Here is a 27,298-nt window from a genome sequence, read left to right as displayed (position 1 = left end):
CACAAAAAAGAAAACTACAGGCCAGTATCACTGATGAACATAGATGCAATAATCTTCAACAAAATACTAGCAAACAGAATCCAACAGCACATTAAAAGGATCAAACACCATGATCAAGTGGGGTTTATCCCAGGAATGCAAGGATTCTCCAAGATACACAAATCAATCAATGTCATACACCATATTAACAAATTGAAGGAGAAAAACCATATGATCATCTCAATAGATGCAGAAAAAGCTATCAACAAGATTCAACAGCCATTTATGATAAAAAACCCTGCAGAAAGTAGGCATAGAGGGAACTTTCCTCAACATAATAAAGGCCATATATGACAAACCCACAGCCAACATCATTCTCAATGGTGAAAAACTGAAAGCATTTCCACTAAGATCAGGAACAAGACAAGGTTGCCCACTCTCACCATTCTTATTCAACATAGTTTTGGAAGTTTTAGCCACAGCAATCAGAGAAGAGAAAGAAATGAAAGGAATCCAAATCGGAAAAGAAGAAGTAAAACTGTCACTGTTTGCAGATGACATGATACTATATATAGAGAATTCTAAAGATGCTACCAGAAAACTACTAGAGCTAATCAATGAATTTGGTAAAGTAGCAGGATACAAAATTAATGCACAGAAATCTCTTGCATTCCTATACACTAATGATGAAAAATCTGAAAGAGAAATGAAGGAAACACTCCCATTTACCACTGCAACAAAAAGAATAAAATACCTAGGAATAAGCCTGCCTAAGGAGACAAAAGACCTGTATGCAGAAAACTATAAGACACTGATGAAAAAAATTAAAGATGATACAAACAGATGGAGAGATATACCATGTTCCTGGATTGGAAGAATCAACATTGTAAAAATGCCTATACTACCCAAAGCAATCTACAGATTCAATGCAATCCCTATCCAATTACCAATGGAATTTTTCACAGAACTAGAACAAAAAATTTCACAATTTGTATGGAAACACAAAAGACCCCGAATAGCCAAAGCAATCTTGAGAAAGAAAAACAGAGCTGGAGGAATCTGGCTCCCGGACTTCAGACAATACTACAAACCTACAGTATTCAAGACAGCATGGTACTGGCACAAAAACAGAAATATAGATCAATGGAACAGGATAGAAAATGCAGTGGTAAACCCACACATATATGGTCACGTTATGTTTGATAAAGGAGGAATAAGTGGAGAATAAGTGGTGCTGGGGAAACTGGACGGCTACATTTAAAAGAATGAAATTAGAACACTTCCTAACACCATACACAAAAATAAACTCAAAATGGATTAAAGACCTAAATGTAAGGCCAGACACTATGAAACTCTTAGAGGAAAACATAGGCAGAACCCTCTATGGCATAAATCACAGCAAGATCCTTTTTACCCACCTCTTAGAGAAATGGAAATAAAAACAAAAATAAACAAATGGGACCTAATGAAACTTAAAAGCTTTTGCACAGCAAAGGAAACCATAAACAAGATGAAAAGACAATCCACAGAATGGGAAAAAATATTTGCAAACGAAGGAACTAACAGAGGATTAATTACCAAAACATACAAGCAGCTCATGCAGCTCAATATCAAAAAAACAAACAACCCAATCCAAGAATGGGCAGAAGACCTAAACAGACATTTCTCCAAAGAAGATATACAGATTGCCAAGAAACACATGAAAGGATGCTCAACTTCACTAATCATTAGAGAAATGCAAATCAAAACTACAGTGAGACTCTTGGAGGAAGACGCGGTAGCAGCTGCTGCGGAGTTTCGGGTTTCCCGCTCCCGCCCCCACTCCTGACTCACCGCTGTTCGCTCTCGCGGAGGAACAAGTTGGTCAGGAGGCCGCACTGCAGCCATGGCTTTTAAGGACACCGGAAAGACTCCCGTGGAGCCCGAGGTGGCGATCCACCGGATTAGGATCACTCTCACCAGCCGCAACGTGAAGTTGCTGGAGAAGGTGTGTGCCGACCTGATCAGAGGCGCGAAGAAGAAGAATCTCAAGGTGAAGGGGCCAGTGCGGATGCCCACCAAGACCCTGAGAATAACGAGGAGGAAAACCCCCTGCGGGGAAGGTTCTAAGACTTGGGACCGTTTCCAGATGAGGATCCACAAGTGCCTCACTGACCTGCACAGCCCTTCCGAGATCATCAAGCAGATCACTTCCATCAGCATTGAGCCCGGAGTCGAGGTGGAAGTCACCATTGCAGATGCTTGAGCCAGCAGCTCTAATAAATTGATAATCGGCCGTTAAAAAAAAAAAAAAACTACAATGAGGTATCACCTCACACCAGTCAGATTGGCCATCAGGAAAATGTCTACAAACAATAAATGTTGGAGAGGGTGTGGAGAAAAACAACCCACTGTTGGTGGGAATGTAAATTGATACAGCGACTATGGAGAACAGTATGGAGATTCATTAAAAAAATAAAAATAGAACTACCATACGACCCAGCAATCCACTACTGGGCATATACCCAGAGAAAACCATAATTCAAAAAGAGTCATGTACCACAATGTTCATTGCAGCACTATTTACAATAGCCAGGGCATGCAAGCAACCTAAGTGTCCATCGACAGATGAATGGATAAAGAAGATGTGGCACATATATACAATGGAATATTACTCAGCCATAAAAAGAAACGAAATTGAGTTATTTGCAGTGAGGTGGATGGACCTAGAGTCTGTCATACAGAGTGAAGTAAGTCAGAAAGAAAAACAAATACCATATGCTAACACATATATATGGATTCTAAAAAAAAAAAATGGTTCCGAAGAACCTAGGGGCAGGACAGTAATAAAGACACAGACGTAGAGAATGAACTTGAGGACACAAGGAGGAGGAAGGGTAAGCTGGGACAAAGTGAGAGAGTGGCATGGACATATATACACTACCAAACGTAAAATAGATAGCTAGTGGGAAGCAGCCGTACAGCACAGGGAGATCAGCTTGGTGCTTTGCGACCACCTAGAGGGATGGGATAGGGAGGGTGGGAGGGAGACGCAGAGGGAGGGGATATGGGGATATATGTATATGTATAGCTGATTCACTTTGTTATAAAGCAGAAACTAACATACCATTGTAAAGCAATTATACTCCAATAAAGATGTTAAAAAAAATTTGCACCTCTTTCCTCAACATAATCTAAACATGGTGCCCACTATTTCCTGCTAAAACCTGGTGATTCCAACCTATCAGTTTGTAATTCTTCTGTTGGTTAATACTAAATAGTAATCAAAGAGGTGATTTCTGTCCTGATGAAAGGGAGGCAGCATTTATGAGGAGCAGAGAATACAGTGCTCTTCCTGCATAGGTCAAATTCTATAGGATTTGTGAACAGGGGAATGCATTCCAATTCATTTAAAAACATTCAAAATAAGAATAAGTAAACCTGTTGCCTTAAATTTTGTCTGGAGCAAGGCAACAAACAAATTTAAAGAAACAAATCTAAATGAACTATAAAACTCCAGGCTTGAGCATATTTCCTAGATACCTGACTTATATATTCATCTGTGAAGCTAAAAGTTATATCATCAGTGGTTTGTTTCCTTTGACATCTGGGATTTCCTTTGACATCCGGGATTTCCTTTGACAATCTTATTAGTCAACCTTTAAAAAAGGCTGTTTAGTAGTTTGAATATGAGCATTCCCCATATTCAAATGTGGGATATCCCACCCTTAATTTATATCCCTCTGACATAAATTTAAAAAATTAAAATTTGGAAAAAGATTCTTTTTCTAAAATTTTTAACGTTTTGCTCTTGTCAATTAAGTCCCACAAATTTTATCATAGAATATGGCTGTCTTAGTACATTTGGGCTGCAGTAACAAATATACCATAGACATGTAACAAAAATACAAAAATACCATAGATGGCTTAAACAGCAAACATTCATTTCTCACAGTCTGGAGCCTGGGAAGTCCAAGATCAAGACTCTGGCAGATTTGTTATCTGGTGAGAGCTCTCTTCCTGGTTCATAGACAGCCACCTTCTCACTTTGTTGTCACATGGTGGAAGGGGTGAGGGAGCTGTCTGGGGTCTCTTTTATAAGGGCACTAATCCCTTTCATGAGGGCTCCACCCTCATGAGCTAGTCACTTACCAAGGCCCCACCTCTTAATAGCATCATTTTGGGGGTTAAGTTTCAACATATGGATTTTGCGGGGACACAAACATTCAGGCTATGGCAATGTCCTAGGAAAGTCTCAAAGCAGTTGTTACCAGCTGCTCATCCTTTCTATAGATGACATTCCCGTGAACATCTGATTTTTTTCTAGTGAATGTACCAGGATGAATAATCTACAAAATGTATGCAGAAATAAACAAGGAAATTAATCTGCCTTGTAGATTTATTTGATAGAACCAATTTATTCTAACTTTAGAATAGCTAAGTGAAGTGATTCTTATGTATCAGAAACAATTATGGAAGAAGTTAATTCTGGTATATGACAATAAAACATATCGGCATCACATAGAAAGATATGATAGAAGTTACAGATACCCTTCAGTCAGCTATAATATATAAAAGGTCTGAAGATTTGAGAATTACTAGCTTTTTATTTTGCAATCCTCTTGAGCTGTGGGTTGTAGCTTTCCTCACTGAGAAATGAGGATGTTTCAAACTTCTTGGTGTATCAATTAAGTTTCAGGGCTTTTTTTATGGAGTAAGTTATTGAAAACTCAGTTGAAAGTCCTTAAATTATAAAAGAGAACCAAGTTGTTGAGGATCAGCTTTTTTCTAACTCTCCGCTCTGCTATCCCCAGACTGGTTTCCCTTGTCACATTAGGGTGGCTCTCAGTAGTATTTATGGCCATGTGGTTTTTTATCCATACTGAGCAGGGCCCTTTTGCCTCAGTATTCCACAACCCCTGAGATTCACTCTAATTAGGCTGCTTTGGTCACACGAACCAGTGATTCTAGCTAAGGAAAAGATGGGCTGATAGGTTTAACACAATGCAGAGCCCACCTTGGAACGAGGTCCAGCAAAAGGAAAGGAAGCAGCCTTCCTCTGGGTCAATTGGCAGTCTGGGGAAGGGTCATCACCCACATGAAAATGTGGATACCTGAGAAGGGATGTCTGCTGGGCAGACAACCAAAAATTTTCACTATGCTCAGACAGGGTCTTGCTGGGCACACCAACAACAGAGGGCCCAGGGAGAGACCTAACTCTACTGAGTGCCTACTATGTGCTGGGCTCCGTGCTGGGCATTTTACCAACATTACTGCATTCGAGTTTTACTGCAGTCCTATGCGGCAGTATTATTACATTTCCATTTTATATTTGAGGCAATTGAAGCTCAAAGAGATTAAAAACTTGATGAAGCCAGGTTTGCACATTTCCTCTAAAACCAGCCCCATGCTCAAACAAAATGAAGCAGAATATCTTTTTCCCTTTTTCATCCATATTTGTATATTTTATGCCCACTCTTTTGATTCTGTTATTTGAGTACATAAATTATATAGACATATCAAAAGGAAATGTATTATGCAAAACACTCGATAAAGAATAGTTTTCTAAACGTTCATTGAGATACTAAAACATAAATTTAACCCAAATCCACCCATTCTACATAATGCCTAATATTTCTGTATCCATTATCAGTGGTTGTTTTTATATTTGGGAGCATCTGTCATTGCATTGTAGATTACCTGACTCAAGCCTCGAATTTCTGATCTTTTAAACTGTGTGACTGTCGTCCTCATTGGTCAAACAGACAGATGTGGAAAGTTGACATGTAGCTTCTTATTCTATTATACTATCTGGAGCTTTTTATTTATACAAGTGTGTATCAGCTTCTTGGGACAGGCTTTATCTTGAAAGGAATTCTATCTTCTGGAGGAAAGAATAAAGCAAGCCAACTTGGCAGAGGATTGATAAGAGTAAAAAATATTTACCCTAATGAGATTTTCTACTGGCAAATCCAGTTTCATGCTTTAACAGGAGGCAATCTTTATTGCTTCTTTGAAAGTGTAGAGCTGGCTTTACTTCCTGGTTCTACCATGGGAGGCGTCTGGAAGGAGATGCTGTCTTAATCTTAATGATATTAAAACCTCTACCCTACAGCAGATGCAACTCACTGGCAGCCCCAAATCCTTTTTGGCTCCACAGTTCTTATCTGTATTTGCCAGGTATCTGGTAACTAAACAAAAGGCAACTTTAAACTTGACATGGTGGAGTGGAATGATTTTCTCAGCTTTTCAACAGTGAACTACTTGGTAAAAAGAGGAGCTACTCACTCTGTTAATATTTTAAAATGAGGCACCTTCTGCTCTGTTACGTTCAAATGTAAGGCAGGCCCAGTAGTGGCTAGGCAACATTCACTGCAAGAGCCATTGCAGAGGAGGCTGCCCTGTCCACAGGGACACCCACCTTCTTTTCCTAGTACCTACTTCACTGTTCCACAGTTGTCTGCTTGTATCTAGGACTCTTAATGTCTTCTTTTGGGGGGGGCCTTTCCCATTTCTGAGGTTCTTCTCTACCCTCCCCACCCAAAGATGGCTGTTTCTCCCTATTTCCTCCATTAGAATTTTATGCTGAGGGAAGATTTATCAAGGTGTTTCACGGTAAGATGGTGCTTCTTAAACATTCCAATCATGTAACCCACTAAAGTGGACACAAAAGCATATGTTATTAGAAGGCTTGGCTTTAGCATAGAAATTTATGCAAATCTCTATTTTATACCGTAATAAAGCATTTGCTTTAAAACAATAATATTTTTCTTTATAAATCTTTGAGTAAAACTGCCATGAAAGGAAACAGTCTCCTGTCTACTCTGTGGCTTTTGTCTGACTCCCCTCAGCCACCCATAGCCACCTTATCCACACACAGCACACTTCCTGTGCTTCAGGGGAAATGCATGCCTGGCTGTGAGGCAAAGAGCAGGGAGAGGGGGTCAGTGACTGAAAAGGTGGAATGAGTTGTCCCTCTTGGGCAATGGTCATTAATTAGACACAGAGCCCTTGTTATGCCCTGAACTTTTATATATTTCCACGCCACATTTTATGAGGCCCCCTCACATAGACATAAAGGTCTTCTGTCTTCTGGAGTATTAATGACAATAATTTACACTAATTTAGCACGTATAATGTACTTGGTTTTGTTCTGAACACTTTATGTATATTAACTCATTTAATCTGCACAACAATCTTATTATAGCATAGGTCTGTTGTTGTTATTATCTTGTTTTGCACATGAGGAAACTGAGGCACAACAAAGGGGAGTAAATTACTCAAGGTTACCCAGCTAGTAAGTGTCAGGGTCAGGATTTGAAAGTAAGCAATCTGGCTCTCCTCTGCTTTTTTAAAAATAAATTTATTTATTTATTTTTGGCTGCATTGGGTCTTTGTTGCCGCGCATGGGCTTTCTCTAGTTGTGGCGAGCGGGGGTTACTCTTCATTTTGGTGCACGGGCTTCTCATTGTGGTGGCTTCTCTTGTCGCGGAGCATGGGCTCTAGGCATGTGGGCTTCAGCAGTTGTGGTGCGTGGGCTCTAGAGCACAGGGTCAGTAGCTGTGGCGCACAGGCTTAGTTGCTCTGTGGCATGTGGGATCTTCCCGGACCAGGGCTCGAACCCATGTCCCCTGCATTGGCAAGTGGATTCTTAACCACTGTGCCACCAGGGAAGTCCCTCTCCTCTGCTTTTAACCACAGAGAACACTTCGGCAAGTTACAAATGACAGACTTGTATCCAGCAAGGTGGACCCGGAAGCTGTGATAGAGCATCACAGTTACATTTATGAAGTTAAATGCAACTACAGGGCTCCTTTGGGAACCACAGAAAGCTTTCTCTGTCTTCTGAGAGCATGTCCTTTGTATGGGTGGCTGCCCAGTGTGTGTGTGACCACCTGGTGCTCCTCTGGGACATGGCAACACTATGGACAGTCTCTCTTCCCTGCTTGGCTTTCATTGCCATTCAACTTTTACATATGAACCTCCTTCAATATAGGAAGTTGAAGGATAGACACAGACGATTGAGTGAACTACCGTCTACTACATAAGGCAGGAAAAGGTAAGCGCTAAATAGAGAAAGAGGCCTCATGCTGTACAGGTGAAAAGGGAGAGCTGTTAATCCCACCATGGCTTCCCAGGCTAAGGAAGCAATGAGCAGTGTTTTTTAAACAAAGAGCACTGCTTTTCAAAAATATTTATTATGCTTTCCAATCAATTAAACAAAGATACATTGGTTAATATGTAAAGTAAGTACCTGTACTACCAAGCTAATACGTTATAAAATATATATAATGGCACCCACATCTTGGCTTCAATTAAAAGGAACCAAGGCTCCTTAGAGAAATGGCTGATTACAGGGCTGGGGAAAGCACAGGTGAGCTTGGAACACCTTGTGCTGGGAAGCAAAATAAGTCCTTAAAAAAAAAAAGATGGAGACATGCCAAAAGAACACAAAAGACCTGTCAAAGATGCTTCAAATGGCCATGTTGGGGATAACTGTAGCAACAAAATAATGATAGTAATGAATCATAAATCATTGGAAAAAAATCAGAATCCATGAGTTCATACTGATATAAATAACTGAATAAAATTATTAAATAAATGAATAACTAAACAGGGAGAAGGGAAATCTCTTCCTTACAGTAGAATGCCAGCTAAAAAATGTAGAAAGTATGATGGAAATAGAAAAATCACCATCTGGCAAACACCACAGTACTAGTTTCAGGCAAGAATCATTGAAGAGTACTAAAATCAAGTAGGCAAAATGTGATGAGAAATAAGATATTTGCATAATTTTGAAGTGTCTCCCCCAAAGATACTCATTGGAGTGATATATATGAATACACACACATACCTAATACATACTAAAGGAAAAGGTATATACTAAAGGAAAAATAGTAACTTTACAATGGGGAAACCTGGTAGTTATCACCTTAACCAAGAGAGCAAAGTTAACATCATCACTAATGGGAAAAATAGACAGTATGCACCCCCTGATGTAATACACCAAAAAGGACACAACATCATTTCTGTGGTACTCTTGCCAAAAATGCCTAACCTGAATTTAATCACTAGTAAACATCTGAAAAACTCCTACTGAGGGACATTCTACAAAATAACTGGCTAATAGTATTCTAAAGTGTCAAAATTACGAAAGACAAAGAAAGAATGAGCAACTGATCCAGCTTAAAGTAGCCCAAGACACATCACAGTGAACTGCAACATGTGATTTTGAGTTGGATTTGGGCCAGAAAAGGATATTAATGGGATGACTGGAGAAATATGAATAAGATCCATAGATTATACAATATTATTGTGTCAATGTAAATTTCCAGATTTTGATACTTACACAATGGTAATGTAAGATGCTAACAGGGAATCTGGGTGAGGGGTATATAGGAGTCTTTTGTACTATTTTTGCTACTTTTTAATGTCTGAAATTATACCAGTGGATAGTTTAAAAATAGAAAAAGTAAAACATATACAGCAAATAGAAACTTTAAAAATAATAAGATATAAAATAAGTGGAAATTATGTTTTCTTTTCATCCTGCAAAGGGTTATCTGGCACAGCCTGCTTCGGAGGCCACTGAGGGAGGGAGTCTGGCTCAGCACAGCTAGTTTAGGAAATGGTGAGTGGGTCTCTGGTGCTGGCATGTTTTTGGAAGGATGCGGTGAGAAATGGGTTGGCTTCTGATCATGGAATCTGGGGTAGAAAAACTAGTATTGATTGTGTATTTCTAAATCCCCAGGACTATGCCTGGACTTGGACAGCCATGATATCATAGTTAATGTCGACAACTCAATACCACTGGCATTTTTATCTCATTTGTGTGTATGTGTGTGGTTATTGTTCTAATCTCTAGCTTTGTCAAAGTAACACATGCAGAGTGTTTAAAGAGTCGATGCCAAAAGGCTTGTAACAAAAAGCAGCAGTCTTTTGACTTTGCATGCACCCCAGAGGTGGTAACCACTTCCAACGTATGTAGCTGTTTTTTCTGATATTAACCTCTACATTTCTCAATAATATGTACATATTATTTTCTTGGCCCAGTTTTTTTAGACATTATCCATTGATTTCTTGTGGAGGTGAGAGCTTTAGCTCCTGCTCGTTCGCTATCTTCCCAATATATTCACATCTCAGTTAGGGTTAAATTCATACTCTGTGTGTTCATTTCAATGACTGCGTACTTAGTGTCCACTGTTGAGCAGAGTAGTTTCAATGATTACATCTCCCGTCTTCTATACCTTTTCATTTTCCTTTAGTTGACAATTGCTTCATTCGCTTAGTTTTCTTTGGCACTACAGCTAACGCTTCCTGTAATTTGTGCAAGTGTCTCTCAATACAGTTTTCTGTGTTGGTTGAGCTTGTGAGAAATTCATTTCCTTTTTTTTACCCCCTGGCAACATTCCATCTAGAACACCACCCCCATCCTCCTGCCACAGCCTACGTTGGTGCTCTCAATGCCTGCTGCATGACTGTCATCCCAGCACCTCTCACTCTGTCATCCTACAAATTCCCTTCTGGCCTTGAATGAGTTGGATCAATGGCTTCCTCTTTGTGGCTTTATCCTTTCACTTTGGTGGAGCCCATTTTCCAGTAGCTTCTGAGGAATTGTGTTTGGGAGACAAGAAAGCCAAAATGCTATTATTTCCTCACCCCTGGCTGGTAGTTTGTCCACCATCTTTTTCTTGGAATTTTGAAGCCTTGTTCCATGGTCTTCTGGCTCTCAATTTTGCTGTTGAAAACCCCTAGGCAATCCTTATTCTTGATCCTTCTTGTGTACACTCTACGAAGTCTCTGGAATACTTTAGGATGCTTTTCCTTATCTTTTCACTTGTGAAATGTCATTATAATGTTACTTCGTGCGGGACTTTATTCTTTCATTGTCTTGGGTACTTGGTAGGCACTATTGATCTGGAGACTCATGTTCTTTTTTTTTTTTTTTTTTTTGCTGTACGTGGGCCTCTCACTGTTGTGGCCTCTCCCATTGCAGAGCGCAGGCTCAGCGGCCATGGCTCACGAGCCCAGACGCTCCACAGCATGTGGGATCTTCCCAGACCGGGGCACGAACCTGTGTCCCCTGCATCGGCAGGCGGACTCTCAACCACTGCGCCACCAGGGAAGCCCCGAGGAGACTCATGTTCTTTAAATCTGGAAATTTTCTTGTATTGGCTTTTTGTTTGTTTGTTTGTTTACCTCTCCTCCATTTTATCTATTCTCTCTCTAGAAATCTTTCAGTTGAATAAATGTCAGACTTCCTGGACAGAATCTTAATTTTCTTATCTTTTCACTCCTATTGTCCATTTTTTTCCCCTACTGTCTGGAATATTTCCTCAACTTTAACGTCCAACATCTTTATTGACTTAAAAATTTTTTAGCCATTATATTTTTTAATGGCTAAGATTTTTTACTAGTTCTATGCTGTTCTTGCTCTCTCTTTCATCCTGTTCTTATTTAATTGATGCCATATCTTCTCTTATCTCATTAAGTATATTAATTACAGTTTCTTTGAACATTCTTATATCTCTGCATTAGTCTGTTTTCTTTTCTTCTATTTACTTGAGCTCTCTTTTTTTCATCAGTAGCTTTCTGTGAATGTCAGGTGATTCTTGGGTTTCTGTTCACATTTAAGAATAAAGCACTAAAATTGTGTGTGGACAGCATTTGTCACTGTGGGAGAAGTTAGGGCACTTGCCACGTTTTCCCACTGGGATTTTCTTTCACAACAATGTAGATTTTTTTTTCTGGGATAGTTTATTTTCTCCAGAGAAATATTCTATTATTTTCTGCCTGGGGAAAGTGTAACTTGGTTGTTAGTGACCTGGAGGTAAGTGAGAGGAGAGGTCTGGGGATCTCAAACTTCATAATTCTTTTTTTTTCAGCCTGGCCTCACCTTCCTCTGTATCTGGTACCCCTCAGTCTAGAGCCTCTCAACTCAATTTCTCGAGGTAAAATATCTCTTGCCTCCTTCACTGGAGGGGAAAGGCAGGACCCTGCCTGCAGATCTGGGGATATGGAGCTCTAATGGTTCTGTACAGTTTTTTGAAAAACTGCCTTGTTTCTAGCTCCCACCTCACCCCCATCTTCTGTGACATTTATGCCTCTCATGCCTTAACCATTCTGAGGTTGTGTGGTACAAATTAACTTGCTTCTTGTGGGCACTTTAAATAAATCTTTCCTCAGTTTTGCTAAGTCATTTACCATTCCTCCATCCCTTTTCCACTTTCATATATATTGGTCCAGGTTTCCAGTTGTCTGCTACTTTCATCAGAAAGGAAGTTTCTATTTCTGTTCCTTGTATGTTATTTTTTTTTTAAGAGAAAGGAGCAGAAATATATTACTTGGTCATCCTAAATCAAGAGGTTTCCTCACTGTTTTCCAAATGAGGAAACTGAGACTCAGAGATTAGATGGCTTTAACTTCCTCACCCACTCCCTATTTCACCCAAACCACTCTTTGTCAAAGTTATTGACGATCTCCACACTGTTAACACCAATGGACAATTCCCAGTTCTCATCTTACTTGACCCATCAGTAGCATTTGATACAATTGATTACTTCCTCTTCCTTGATGTTTTCTTTACCTGCTCCTTGGGCACCACACTCTTCTCCCCCTTCTCCCAACCTCCTAATACTGGAATCTCCAGGGCTCAGTCCTTGGTCCTTTCTTTCTATGTCCTTTTTTGCTTTTTCTGTCTTTCTATTTTTACTCCCCGTGTGGTTTTATCAATTCTCAAAGCTTTAAATACCATTTACATGCAGACAACTTCCAAATTTGCATCTCCATCCCAAGACTGTCTCCTGAGTTTCAGAATCAGTGTCCAACTGCCTACTCAACATCTCCATTTGGATGTCTCATGAACATCTCAAACTCAAGATGGCTAAACCCAGACCCCCGATCTTCCCCCACAAACCAGCTCCACCCATGGTATTCCCCATATCAGTTGCTGGCAGCTCCATTCTTCTGTTGACTCAGGTCAAAAACCTTGGCATCATTTTTCACTCCTTTCTTTCTGTTACACCGACATCAATCCATCAGGAACTTCTGGCTCTACATTCAGTATTTCTCTAAATCAGACCACTTTTACACTTCCACAGCTAGCACCCTTGTCTGAGCCATCATCATCTCTCACCTAGATTGTTACAACTCTTTCTTTCTGTTTTTTTTTTTTGGCCACAGCTCACGGCATGCGGGATCTTAGTTCCCTGACCAGGGATCAGGGATTGAACTCACACACCCTGCAGTGGAAGCGTGGATTCTTTTTTTTTTTTTTTACCGGTACGCAGGCCTCTCACTGTTGTGGCCTCTCCCGTTGCGGAGCACAGGCTCCGGACACGCAGGCTCAGCGGCCATGGCTCACGGGCCCAGCCGCTCCATGGCATGTGGGATCTTCCCGGACCGGGACACGAACCCATGTCCCCTGCAGCGGCAGGTGGACTCTCAACCACTGCACCACCAGGGAAACCCAAGGAAGCGTGGATTCTTAACCACTAGACCGCCAGGGGAACCCCTACAATTATTTCCTAACATGTCTCCCTGCTCCTACATTTGCCCCTTTATAATGTATTCTAATTCCAGGCTAAAGGGATCCTTTAAAAATGTAAGTCAAATCACATCACTTCTTTGTCCAAAATTCGGAGGGTCCCAAAAGATATGGACCCTGTAATCTCTCTAAACTCACCTTTTTCTACACTCCTCTTTCCTTTCTGCAGCCACACTGGTGTCCTTGATGTTCCCCAAACACAGCAGGCTGCTTCCATCTCAGGTCCTCTGCACTGTTTCTACGGCCATAAACGCTATCCTTATCTCCCTCCCAGTTACTCACTTTACTCCGTCAAGTCTCTACCTTTTCAGTGACCACTCCTGACTCCCAGCATTCCCATTCTCATTACCCTGTTCTACTTTTTCTTTATTCCATAACACTTATCATCCTCTAATAGTCTATATAAGTTAATTTTTATTGTTTTACTGTTTATTTCCTGTCTCTCCTGCTAGAATGACTGTGTCCCACAGGGATGGGGATCTTTGTCTATTTTGTTCTCTTGTCTATCCCATGCATCAAGAACAATGTCTAGTGTATAGCAGACACTCAAAAATATTAGTTGAATATGAATAAATGAATGACGCAGGTTTTAGACCTGAGTATTTTTACTATATAATGTTCTCCCCTGGGCCATCCTGAGTGTGGTATGATGACATTATGTTTTGAGGAGGGGCTTGTGAGATTTGTACTGTGCTTGAGAAGGAAGTAGGGGAAATGGATGGGAGAAATAAAATTTCATTCTTTTTCCCTTCCCCAATTTTTCTTTTTGGTCCCCATATCTCCTTTTTTTGCTTTCTGTTAAGTTTTGTGTGAATTCTTACGTCATTTTGTTTATTCTCTTGTCTTATTATGCACTCATTTCTAGGGGTAATTCGGTTCATTCCATCACCAAATATACTTCCATTTTCCATGCGAGTGATACATTTTCTTTTTTCATGCAAGTAAAGGAAGATATTGATAATACTAAACTTTCCTCTTCTTTCTACTGCTTTTCTGTGCCCACACCTTCTGTCCATTGGCCTTTAAAAAATAACAACAACAAAAAATGAATTTTCTTTTATAAGTTAATTCTGAGTTGACTCCACTAGGGTTTCAGAAAGTTGTCTAAAAGGATCTCATTTAGTTATTAATTTTGTATGATTGGTTTCATTGAAGCTAGTCACACTGGTCACCTTTCAGTATTTAAAACAAATAAATAAAACCTAACATAAAAATGCATTTAGAAAGGATGGATAAAGTTCAAACTGCAGAGGTCGAGGTTTTGTGGCTTATCATCTTTTCTAGTGTTTGAACACTGACAAACAATTACTCCCCAAAATAGAAGTGACACTTTCAAAAGTCCTCAAATGCCTCGGGAGGGTTTGCGAGGTACAAGGGATGTCTGTGTGTAATGTACACACTTCATACAGGTGACCAAGAGCGTTATTTTGTAATTTGTGGAGATTTGAATCTTTAGCACACAAGGTTTTCCTGAATTTCCAGTTATATTGGACATAATGGTATTATAAAGCAAACAAATTTGTTTTCTGAAACTAATGGAAAAGTTAGTTTTTTCATGTGTAATTTAAGTCAGATCAATTTAAAATTAGGTATTTAAACATATGTAAATAGTATGTGGAACAAGCATACTCGTTGTAATGTAATTACAACCCAGCTTTATTTTTTAATCTCCCGCTAGCACTTTATATTCAGTAGGAAGAATGAAAACTTGGCCCTGATGAAAACTCAGACTGGTCCCACAGCTTTTCTGCCCACTCTTGGGTAACAGACAGTCCTGACACCCTTTTAGATTGTAAACACAGCCTCTATAGATCTCAGTCAAAACTCCAAACTCAAATTCCTTTCCCTTTTCTAGCTGGGACCTGCTTAGGCTAAACACCTGCAGCAGGGGGTAGTGAGATGGGGCATGGCTGGCTTCTCTATTCCTCTACTTTCTGCTTCTCCCCTGAGCCCTCTCCTAGTGGCTCTGGGTGTCCAGATCCAGCCCACACCCTCCAGGAGGATGTTCTCCTAGAGAACAGACCCAAGATGACCCCACACAGGAAACATTCACAGTTGCCCTTCCGGTCACCCCCAGGGAGGCTATACTCTCCTGGCTGCACCTTCTCTCTTTCAACTTTTATTTTCTTGAAGCAAGGTGAGGGGACTCCAGAGGCATAGAACTGAGAGTGAGGGAACGTTCGTCTTTATGGCAGAATGCTCATTCATAAATGGGGGAGGGTAATTGTAATAACTCCCTACTATAATAACTGCTGCAGGCAGGGATCGGCAGTGGATGCCAAATCCGGCTGTGAGGAACCAGGCTATTCACATGGTCACAAAGAATCACACCCCAGCTTATTTATTCACTATGGTACCAAGTCTTAAAGGTACCGTCACAGTGAAGAAAACTGACAGATATCACCTTAACCGAGTGATCAACTTTAATATGACCAGTAATAGAGAGTGACCCTCCAGGGACTGCAGAGAGACACACTGAGAAGGACCCAACATCACCTGTGTATCTTCTTGCCAAAGATGCTTGATCTTAATATAATCATGAGAAAACAACCAGACAAATCCAGACTGAGAGACATTCTCCAAAACAACTGGCTTGGATTTTTTAAAAAATGTCATTGTTGTTAAAGAGAAAAAAGGTGAGGAACGATTTTAGACTATAAGAGATTAAAAAAACATTACTACTAAATGTAATGTGGGGCTCTTAATTCAAACACAGACTCATCTCCCTCTCAAACAACAATAACAACAGAATCCTAAAAAGGACATTTTAGGAAATTTTAGTATGGCTTGTGCAGATAACAGTGGTGTATCAACGTTAAAGTTCTTGAGTGTGATGAGTGCATGATGCTTTTGTAGAAGAATGCTGCATCTCAGGAGAGAGAGAAGAAAGTATTTATGGGTGAAAGGTCACAGTGCAAGAGAATAAGAGAGGGCAAAATAGAGACAAAATATAGCACAATTTGGTAAATCTAGGTAAAGAGCGTTGGCTGTTTATTTCTTTAACTTTTCTGTAGGTTTTAAATTTCTCATAATAAAATATCAGGGGAAGAAAGAGACACAGAGCCAGCTCTGGCCCTTTTCCTTTACAAGTACAGTAAGTCCCCTACATATGCACCTGCAAGGTGCAAACTTTCAAAGATGGGAACGTGCGTTCGCATGTCCAATCACCTAAGTTAGTTCACGTGTCTGGCGTACACTGTCACATGCGTGCATCCTCTACAAGGGGTTGTGCTTTTGTGTACTTTACTGTACAGTACTGTATAGAGTACAGTAGTACAGTATCTTTATTTCAAGCCCAGGATGTCCAGAAGCAAGCGTAAAAGCAGCGGTGATGTAGCTGGTACTACTGTACTTTTCAAGGTACTGTACTGTAAGATTAAAACTGTTTTATTTATTTTTTGTGTTTGTTTGTTTTCTATGTACTATTTGTGTGAAAAGTATTATAAACCTATTACAGTACAGTACTATACAGGTGATTGCGTTAGTTGGGTACCTAGGCTAACTTTGTCGGACTTATGAACAAATTGGACATACAAACGCACTCTTGGAACAGAATTCGTTCATATGTAGGATACTTACTATATACAAATGAAGATTTGACACCTCTCTTTGAAATTCACCAATTTTCAGCTGTGTCTCCATGCCTGGTTGAAACTTCAGTTATGACACCTTAATATATGTATTATATATACACACACACACACACACTCGTAACAATCACAATCTCAAAATATTTGCGCAGGGCATTACGAATCAAACGTTTCCACTTATCTCACATTATTGTCACAACAATCTTGGAAATAGAGAGACCAGGCACTGTTTCTATTCTTCCCATTTTCCAAATGAAAAACGGAGCAGCAGTAACTGAGCAACTCAAGCAAGTTCACACACCTAAGACTAGAACCCTCGTCCTCTGATTGCAGATCCTGTATTTTTTCATTACACATATTCAGCATCCAGGAGGGCTTTAAAAAGCCATTGAGCCTTTCATTACTTCATTTTTTACAGACAGTGAGACAGAGTCTTAAGGGTATTTGTTTATCCCCACTGTCTGAGAATTCCAGATTAGCCATGCCACAGGTGGCTCTGCTCAGCCCACTGAATCCACATACTAGTAAACCCTGAGCGAGACGCTGCTTTGACAGACAGCTAAAACCCACAGCCCCACCTGTCCGGGCTGGAGAGCTGGATAATGTTAGTCTCCCCATGTCACCGCAGATCAGCTACAGCACAATGAGGAACTTAAAGAGATGAATTCCCCTGAGATTGAGCTGACATCCCCTCAGAATATGGAGGTGAATACTGTCACAACTTCAGCTACTTTCAGAGAGAGAACTCACAGAGAAGGAAGCTCACATGAGTCACAAACCCACAGCCCCAGAATACTAAGCAATTCTGTTTCCACCTGACACCTGGGGTGAGCAGAAGCCGTCTCTGTTCTCTCTCTCTTTTTTCTTGATTAAAAACAACTTAAGGAGAAAAAAAACACAACACCCTTTCTGAGCTTGGTGAAGACCACAAATTTGTGGTGAGGAGGTACAGTGGGCCTCCAGACACGTGGCCCACGTTGTTTCTCCTTTTGTGTGTTACTAGTGATAGCAGTTGTATCCCTTCTGCCTTCACTGTTGACTGAAGATGTGAAGAAAGGGAAAAAAGGGAGAGAGAACAGAGGAAGTAGGTAAATTGCATAGAATATTACCAGGATCCTCCCTTCCAAAAGGATTTTATGAAACGAGGTTAGGAATCTTTGGCTTCCATAGAAGGCACAAAATATACCCGTAAATGTTTACAAATTATTATCGGGAATATTGTTTCATCTAAAGCCAGCTCATCACATATTTTCTTCAGCCTTGGCAAACTTTACTTCTCAGTATGTTCTAAAACTCCTATTCTCTCTATGGAATCTAGCTGGAAAATGAAAATTGTTGACCAGGGCTCTGTTCCTGTTAGATACATATCAGAGTGATCCGTGCTCCAAACTCTGGAAACTTTTCCAATGGCCCTAGAAGTTGACCCTGCAAATCTGAGGCAGCATGCCAACAAGTAAGGGTGGTGAACTCTGTAATGTGCCTTTGCTGTGTTACTTAAGATTATTCAGTTTTGCTCAAGAAAGTGAGAGAAGTGAATAAGGAGGATAAATGAAACTGGCTAGAGAAACAAGAAGCTTGTGAAACAGGCAGAATTCACATAATGTGTGAGTTCACATAATAGTAAGAGTAAGTGGATTAGTAAGCTCTGAGTCACGGTAGCCATAGACAAAGTAGAAAATGTGTGTACTGAGCATTGAGGGAAGGGTGATGATATTCACAATGATATTCACAATGCATCCTTACGCCTATGACATGAAACACAAATCATTCAAGATACAATAAATAGGGCTTCCCTGGTGGCACAGTGGTTAAGAATCTGCCTGCCAATGCAGGGGACATGGGTTCGAGCCCTGGTCCAGGAAGATCCCACATGCCACGGAGCAACTAAGCCCATGCTGTACAACTACTGAGCCTGAGCTCTAGAGCCCGCGAGCCACAACTACTGAGCCCGCATGCCACAACTACTGAAGCCTGTGCGCCTAGAGCCCGCGCTCTGCAACAAGAAAAGCCACCGTGGTGAGATGCCTGCTCACTGCAATGAAGAGTAGCTCCCGCTCGCTGCAACTAGAGAAAGCCCGCGTGCAGCAACGAAGACCCAACGCAGCCAAAAATAAAATAAATTTAAAGAAAAAAGATACACTAAATATACATGAACCATATGAGGACTCAAAGTCTTTTTTTTTGTATAATTTTTATTGTCAAGTGTGGTCTTAAATTAGTCACCCACTGGTGACCCCATTTTGGCTTCAAAAATCCTCTATGCAAGAAATGCAAAGAGTCCATATCTGCACATCAGACTAACTGGTGAACTACAGTTAATGGCTAGGTGGATTTGTCCCTGAGTCTTTCCAATAGAGTAAGTGTGCTATTGACCCAGGCACCTTCTGTCTGCTGGTGCAGATATTCAAAAAATATCAATTGAATGAATGAGTGAATCTTATTATTGAGTTTTTTTCTAGATACACTTTTGAAAATAAAATCACAGGCTTAAGATTACTTTTTGACTAAATAGATTAACCCTGGAAAATCTGTAATTACATAATTTTAAAGGGCATGGAGAATTTCAGAACAAAATTTCAAGGAGAAAAATGTGAGTTAGAAGAAAATTCCATTGCCAACTGTGTACCTTGATTCTACATGGCCTCACCACAGACCCTGGCTAACCCTGAAGCTTGGCCACCTTCATTTGATTTTCATCACATAATTTTAGGGTCTTAGTCATCTCCTATGCTTAACTTTGAGAGAGACCCAGAGAGAAGGGAGTTTTATGTGTATGTGTGTTGTGCGGGGCGTTCTAGAAATGAGGCTTCTGTTTCTTCCCCTGCTGTGAGTGAGGTGCTGTACCCACACTGCTAACTACTTCAGAAGCCACTTTATATGTTACCTCCATTTCAGGGGAGGAGACTGAGCCTCAGTGAGGATAGAAACTTGCCCTAGGCATATAGTCTAATAGGTAGCAAAGCCAGGATTTAAAGCTGTGTCTATCTGATGCCCTCCCAGTCCATTTTATAGAAATATTGTCCTAATGAGAAGGAGGCCCACGATGACAGAAACATGAGATTTTTCTAAAAAACCACACCAGAGACTGAAAGAACACAAAGTGAACTCAACCATCCCCCCATGTTATTTCTTAGAACGAATGAAATTAATTTCTTTTTTAACAGCATGACTTGGTGTTTTGTAACGGATAAAATATCAGCTGAATATGTCTAAAGTAGCAGTGAAATGTTTGGTGAATTCACAGTTAAAATGGAAATAAAACTGATTTAGTAAAGTTGGAACACAATTTTTTTTTTTTTTTTTTTTGCCATGGGCTTGGTAGGGTTTGGCTCATCCTCTTAAATATGAAAATCACTTTCTCCAAATTAATTTCTTGAAAACTCAGCTGTCCTAGCCTTTCAAGCCAGGAGGTTAGATTGATCTGATGAACACCAGAGGCCCTCAGAGCATCCTGGCCAGGGTCATAAATGAAATGGGTTAGATAATTTTAATATTTGATATAGTAATCCTCAGGGGCAACTGAACTGCAAAAGAATCATGCCTCCATTCATTTCTGCTCATTTAGATATCAGCCAGATTTCTGGAGAGAGATCTGGCATCTGGATGCTGCTGTTAAGGCAGATGAGGAGAAACAGGATGTAAGAGTGTCCCGGCGCCTTTTGCCAGCAACCTATCCTTCTTAATATCACCCTAAAATATGCTGAACCAGATCAGGTACCAGAATGTTCATAGATGTTAGGAAACCGAAATAGGTTTTCAAGTAGAGAAGGTGATGGTGGATCTATTTAACTTTAGAGCTTCATTCATTCAATCAAACAACTTGTTCACTCATCCATCTAATCATCCATCTATCCATCCATCCATCCACACAATAAATACTTATTGAGCCCCCAGTATGTGTCTGGTGCTCTGCTAGACTTGAACTAGAGTTTATAGACCTAAGTGATCAAATAGTAGCCACTAGCCACATGTGGTTATTGAGCACTTGAAATGTGGCTGGCCCAAATTAAGATGTGCTATAAGTGTGAAATACATAACAGATTTCAAAGACTAGTATGAAAAAAAGTAATGTAAAATATCTCCTCAGTAATTTTTATACTGATTACATGTTGAAATGATAATTTTTTATATATTGGCTTAAATTAAAATATATTTTTACAATTAATCTCACCTGTTTCTTTTTACTTTTTAAATGTAAGTAATAGAAAATTGAAAATACATATGTGGCTTTCAAAATATTTCTATGGAACAGACTGTTATAGCCTATGTGCAGAAGATTTCTTCCTATTATGTTTTTTTGGAGGGGACAAATTGAGGGTGTCTTTCAGGGAAGTCAATAAAATACAAAGGCAGAAGGGATGATCCATGGTGGTTAGACAATATTTCTAGGCTTGGGGGTCATTACATTTTTGTTCTGAAAACTTTACTTTGGATGTTAAATATCCAGGTCCAGTGTTCTGGAATTGAGAAAGTGTAGAAAATTTGGGATCCTGTAATGTTTGCCACTCTCTGGTATTTCCTGAGCTGTCATTGGATGTCCTAGATTCCTGAATATCTGTAGATTCCTGCTGGCATATGTGGACAGTAAAAAGATGGCTTAGAAGGAAGGAAATTCTTTTGGAATAGGTTGTTTGACATGATGATGTTATGGGAATTAAGTGAAGCTAACTTTGATCTTGTCTCTCTTATTTGAAATAAGACATCTGGGTTGTTTTATGTCTGCATTGACCTACTAGCAGGAAAAAAATAAATAATTTGAACTGTAATTAGATTGAGAATAATATCTAATGACTCAGGGAGTTTGCGAGATTAACTAGTTTTGGCAAAAAATTCTAAATAAATAAAAGAGGACTCAATTCCAAATTTTTTTAAATTAAAATTTAATTAAAATGTAATTTAATTTTAAAATCATCATATTCTCAGATCAATGAATTTAGTGGCCTTTCTTCTTTCCTTTTTAAAAAAGCTACTTAAACTAAAATGGGTCCCCTCTTTTTTCTACTATTCACAAGTGGTACATGATTTATAGCCTCCTTTCATGCCCACAATCATGCTCAGTTATTTCTTCTCTGGATCAATGAGAAGAGTATGGATGGAGAAGTTAGCCTAGCACTTGTGAATGACAGAAAACCACACCAAAAACTCCTAGTGCAGGTCCTCAGACACACAAATGCTGTGTCTATCCATGTCCAACATGATTCATGTTGGAATGAACTTTCTCTTGACTAATGAGCTTAAGAGAAGATTTTGAAATATACTTTGGGGATTTATGGAAGTGAGAGACTTAAGAATGTGAGTATCATGGAGCTCAAGGAACTGTCAGTGACTCTACTGGGAAGAACACAGAAGTATAAGAAAGAAGAAATGGGACATGGGACTGCTTTGTTCTGGAATTGGAAAACATGCCATCAACGCCAGATATTATAGCAGAGACAGATGGCATGGCAGGTGCTGTGAAAGAAAAATGACTTAATACTAGGTGAACCAGAAAAAATAAACAAGAAGGACAGAGGAAAAAGTATACAAGTTCCCCTCTGTTGTCAGGAACATCTTCCCATAGCTGTAAAATGTCTAATTGCATTCCACAGGGTTGTAGATTACAAAGGCAGTCTCACCCCCTTCTCCATTGGTTGCACTTTGGGAATTTACGGCCATTCTTTTGAAAGGACTCACTTTTTGTCTAGTGGCTTTCTAAGGAAGGAGGGAAGGCAACAACTAATTTGATACATGATGCCAATATTATGAAGATACTACTGCTAATCTCTTTCTGGCTCAATTTGTCGTCATGTGATATGTAGAAACTGGATGAAACTCACGTTGGTTTATTCTAGAAGTGTTCCCAATTAACATCCTTTCATGGTGCGAATCAAGAGGATGGGGTTGGCATTTTAATAAATTTAAATCAAAGTTGTTTAAAATGAGTCTTAGAAAGCTGGGCTAAGTTCTCTCATTAGTTCCCCAGGGTTTAATATAGGTGCCTTGGCAAAATCATAAGTTAGGGTGTGTTGTGGGTCCATGGAATTGACGGGAATGGTTGAAACCAATAAAGGTTATCTACAAATGCTAAGGGTGTACTGTGAGGCACACATACAAAGAACAGTGCCAACATATGTAGATTTAATATAGGAAAATTCAGCAATATGCACTTGGCAACCACTGTTCCATCGCTTATATTAGACAGAAATGGATGCAGTTGAGCCTAAAATTGCCAATGTGAGTTGCTAAAGTAAGAAAAGTATGTGAATGATATTAAGGCCGTTACCAAAAATAAAAAGGTGTCTGGGAAAGTATCTAGTGATGGTTTTGTCACTATATTTGGAGAAGAAATTGAGTAATTAAAGGCTATAGAGTAACATTGACAAACAAGTCATTACTATAGGGTTTTCAAGGGTAATTTTGATTATATGTAACATTTACTTTTCTATTGTTTTTAGAAACCCTAATAGCGTTCCTAAGGTAGACCCCATTGTACAGGTACAACTCTCACTCACATACCCACATATATGATTCACAAAATCATTGCAAAAATGAAACTTAATAACAACATGGAATCCAGACATAGCTTACACACCTTTTTTTTTTTTTTTTTCATTTGTAGAAGAGAAAATGCACACAAGGCTACCTGGAAATCCCTGTCTTTTTCTTATTTTTTTTCTTATTTCCTATTTCTTCTTCTCTCTGTTGCCCAGATCAGTCCTTTCCTCTGTTACAGTAAAGAAGGAAAGACTAAATGTAGAGAATGAGTTTCTAGAGACTAATACCAAACTGGCCCTCCCATCTGGTTCACCTTGGAACAAATAAGTATATTGTTTGAGGATACACATTTTCTGCAAAGCTAGGGAGACATCACAGGGAAACTATTTCAATCTGGAATAAGTCCTACATGGGGACTTGCCTGTAGTGTGAACCTGCTAAGTCATCCCAGAGGAATAAGCCTCAGAGTCTTATTTGCCAGCCAGGAGTGGATCTCCCTTTGCTGGGGGTGGGAGAGAGCAGGCTACATTCCAGCATAAGGAGGTTGGTTGCTGCAGAGCTTTGAAATGCCATGTTTCTTGACCTTATCAACAAGTACAAATCTCTATTTGACACCCTTCATTAGACTTCTGAACTTGGACAATGACTCATGATAAAACAGCTTCCTGGGCTTCCCTGGTGGCGCAGTGGTTGGGAGTCCGCCTGCCGATGCAGGGGACACGGGTTCGTGCCCCGGTCCGGGAAGATCCCACATGCCATGGAGCGGCTGGGCCCGTGAGCCATGGCCGCTGAGCCTGCGTGTCTGGAGCCTGTGCTCCGCAACGGGAGAGGCCACAACAGTGAGAGGCCCGCGTACCGCAAAAAACTCCCCCAAAACCCCCAAAAAACCAGCTTCTTATTCTGCTTTGTGGTATTTTTTGTAAGAAACTCAGAGAAAATGTAAATATTCTCTGATTCCAGTGGAGACTGGTTAATGCTGCAGTTATACATTCTATCAGGTAGCAATCTGGTTTTTGTTTTCTATGTTTTGAAGCTCCCTTCTGATAAATGTCAACACATAATTAGTCTTTATATAAGAGATACCATTATCTTATCAGTATCACATAGTTTGGCTCCTAACTGAGAATTTTCTCCTTCTGTAGGTATATAATGCAAATTATAATGTTTTCTGTTTTAGAGACTTCTATATTATATCCCTCAGATTAAAGATAGTGGTAGAATGGGGAAAATGAGCCCCAAAAAAAAAGATGCTGAAAAATCCCAGATGTTCTTCTTTCCTGTACATAGCATAATTGCAAAGGACATTTTTCCAAAGAGGAAAACAGTCACTAGGCACTTAAAATGGGAAGCAATTTCAGTCTTTCACAGCCGCCACTGAATGGCATTTTACTTGACAATTGTGCTCACGCGATAGCTTCAGTGCTCTGTTTTAATGTGGCATTGAGAATAGTGTGACATCATATTATCCTTGCAATAAGCACTTCTTACACTAATAAAATGTTTATGGTTTGCTTTATAAAACACCTATTCTTTGCTTTTAGAAAAATATGCATTTTATGTCATTTCCATGGATAATTTCTTATTATGAATTTCCAACACTGATATTGCTTTATAATAAACTCCTAATTTACTCAAATCAAAAAAAGCAGAAAACTCTAGGAGAAAATTAGATATATAAATATATATTTTAACCATTTCTCTGTGGTTGAGAAAGACATAAATAGCAAGGAAAATAGGTTCCACAACTTTTATTTTCAGAAATGCAGCCTACAGAAATATTTATATATACTGCAATCATTTATAACTTCCATAACTTCTATAACCCTCTAGCAAGAACAAACCTTTACAGAACCTGATTTATCACAAGATCCTGAACTACCTTTTGAATCATCAAAACTAAATTTACCTTAGTGTAATTTTTTGTCAAGTATTCTAATTCTTTAAAAATTTGTAAAATCCATGTCATATAGTAAACCTCAAATAACCAAAACATTACTTTTTTCCTTCTTTTTCCCAAATATCTTCATTCTCATTCACCTCAGGTATATGATAATCCATATGATTATAAATCTCAATTAACTAGAACCTTCTTTTAAAATTTTCCTCCTAAACTATCTTCAATCATCCTAGGTAGTTTCCGTAAATAAATGCAGATTGAAGAAAATCTGGTTTTAGGAACATTCTGAAAGCTTCCACAGGGAGATACTTAAATTGTCTTTAAACAGTTGTTAACACAATGGGGATAAAATATTGCAGCTCCTTGAGAATCAAAAACCAGATTGCAACAAAGAGTCACATTTTCAAGTAGTTGCTCCTGTAAAGCCTCTGCTCATGGTAGCACTCAGCACTTATCACCACAGATTGGAGACTAATCTGACCTAGAGTCATTATAAAGTAAGAAGACCCTCAGAGAACTCACTCCAAAATAATGATGGCTGGGTTATAAACTCCCCTTCCAATTACGTTTATTGTTTTAGTTGATAAAATCACAGAAGTGAAACGAACCTGGAGAAAGCGAGCACTGTAATGGTAGGAGCCACACTCCCAGTGCCTGCAACTGCTTAAAAATTAATGAAGATGCAAGATGTGGAGCACTGACTTTGTGGGTAAATATTGAGGCTGAAAGACATCAACTGGAAAGGTTTTTATTTTTCACATTCAGTCAAATCAGTCTGAATATATTTCATTTCCTACTGTGAGTGGAATAAGTCGTCAAGCTAGAATCAATAACTCTAGCGTCTTTTATTAAATTTCTTCACTCACCTTCCATGGGGGTGTTACTGTCTGGTCGATTTGCGAAGACTACATCCACATACTCAAGCTGCAGCCTCTGGAGGGAGCCCTTCAGTCCTGGGAACAAGCAGGAAAACCTCAAAAAATCTAAATATGAGCACTATTAGAAATAGTTGAAGCTTGGTTTCCTTCAAGAATTTACTTTAAAAAAGAAAAAGCATTGGATTAGTTTCAAAAAAGACATTGAATACTGTGATGTGTTCATTGGCCCCTAGAACCTTTTAAAAATATATCAAGGGCTGACGTTGTCCCCAACAAAGAAAAGCCTTAGAACTTTCTCAATGGTATTAGTGCTCCACCGGAAATCCACACTTGGTAATGACTTTTCACGGTGGCTCCTGTGTGGCTGTGTCTAGAAGCAAAGTTTAGAATAAAAAGCAGCCTGAGTTTAACTTCTTTCTTCTTGAAAAATGCAAGTTAATGTCATGTTTTGAATTATTTAATGGGCTTATAATGGGATGGAGATATATTTATTGCATATCAAAAACATTAAAATGGGCCTCCCTGGTGGCGCAGTGGTTGAGAGTCCGCCTGCCGATGCAGGGGATACGGGTTCGTGCCCCGATCTGGGAGGATCCCATATGCCGCGGAGCGGCTGGGCCCGTGAGCCATGGCCGCTGGGCCTGCGCGTCCGGAGCCTGTGCTCCGCAGCGGGGGAGGCCACGACAGTGAGAGGCCCGCATACCGCAAAAAAGAAAAAAAAAAAAAAAAAAACATTAAAATGGTGTAAGTCATAAATAAGTGACTGATAACCCTATCTTAATGTACACATGGGTTTTAATAGGAATAAAAGGGTTGGCAAATGCTTTGCTCAACATTTTACTAATTAAAACAATAGTTCGAAGAACCTTAAATATAGTTGAGCCCTACCGTTTCTATTATTCCCCATTCTTTTGAGAAGAAACAAAAACACTAGAAGCCCTAAAGATTTAAGGGG

The 27,298-nt window shown here is 39.6% G+C and overlaps 2 protein-coding genes across 6 annotated transcripts in view; one reads left to right on the top strand and one right to left on the bottom strand.

Moving 5' to 3' along the window:
- KCNAB1 (potassium voltage-gated channel subfamily A regulatory beta subunit 1) overlaps nt 1-27,298 on the bottom strand; it is a 415,500-nt gene that overhangs the window by 31,900 nt on the left and 356,302 nt on the right. For 3 of the 5 annotated variants that reach the window (XM_060099973.1, XM_060099974.1, XM_060099976.1), the window contains exon 8: nt 26,332-26,418. The exons of the other annotated variants lie outside the window; for them this stretch is intronic. In XM_060099973.1, the coding sequence (XP_059955956.1) occupies nt 26,332-26,418 (87 nt within the window). The remainder of the gene's footprint in view (nt 1-26,331; nt 26,419-27,298) is intronic. 5 annotated transcript variants of the gene reach the window in all.
- On the top strand, nt 1,796-2,242 carry LOC132491138 (small ribosomal subunit protein uS10-like). The gene has a single exon (XM_060099979.1). The coding sequence runs from the start codon at nt 1,865-1,867 to the stop codon at nt 2,222-2,224; it is 360 nt and encodes a 119-aa protein (XP_059955962.1). The 5' UTR covers nt 1,796-1,864; the 3' UTR covers nt 2,225-2,242.

The sequence above is a fragment of the Mesoplodon densirostris genome, chromosome 5 (assembly GCF_025265405.1).
Source record: "Mesoplodon densirostris isolate mMesDen1 chromosome 5, mMesDen1 primary haplotype, whole genome shotgun sequence".
Lineage (NCBI taxonomy): Eukaryota > Metazoa > Chordata > Mammalia > Artiodactyla > Ziphiidae > Mesoplodon > Mesoplodon densirostris.
This window is presented reverse-complemented; position numbering and strand designations above follow the sequence as displayed.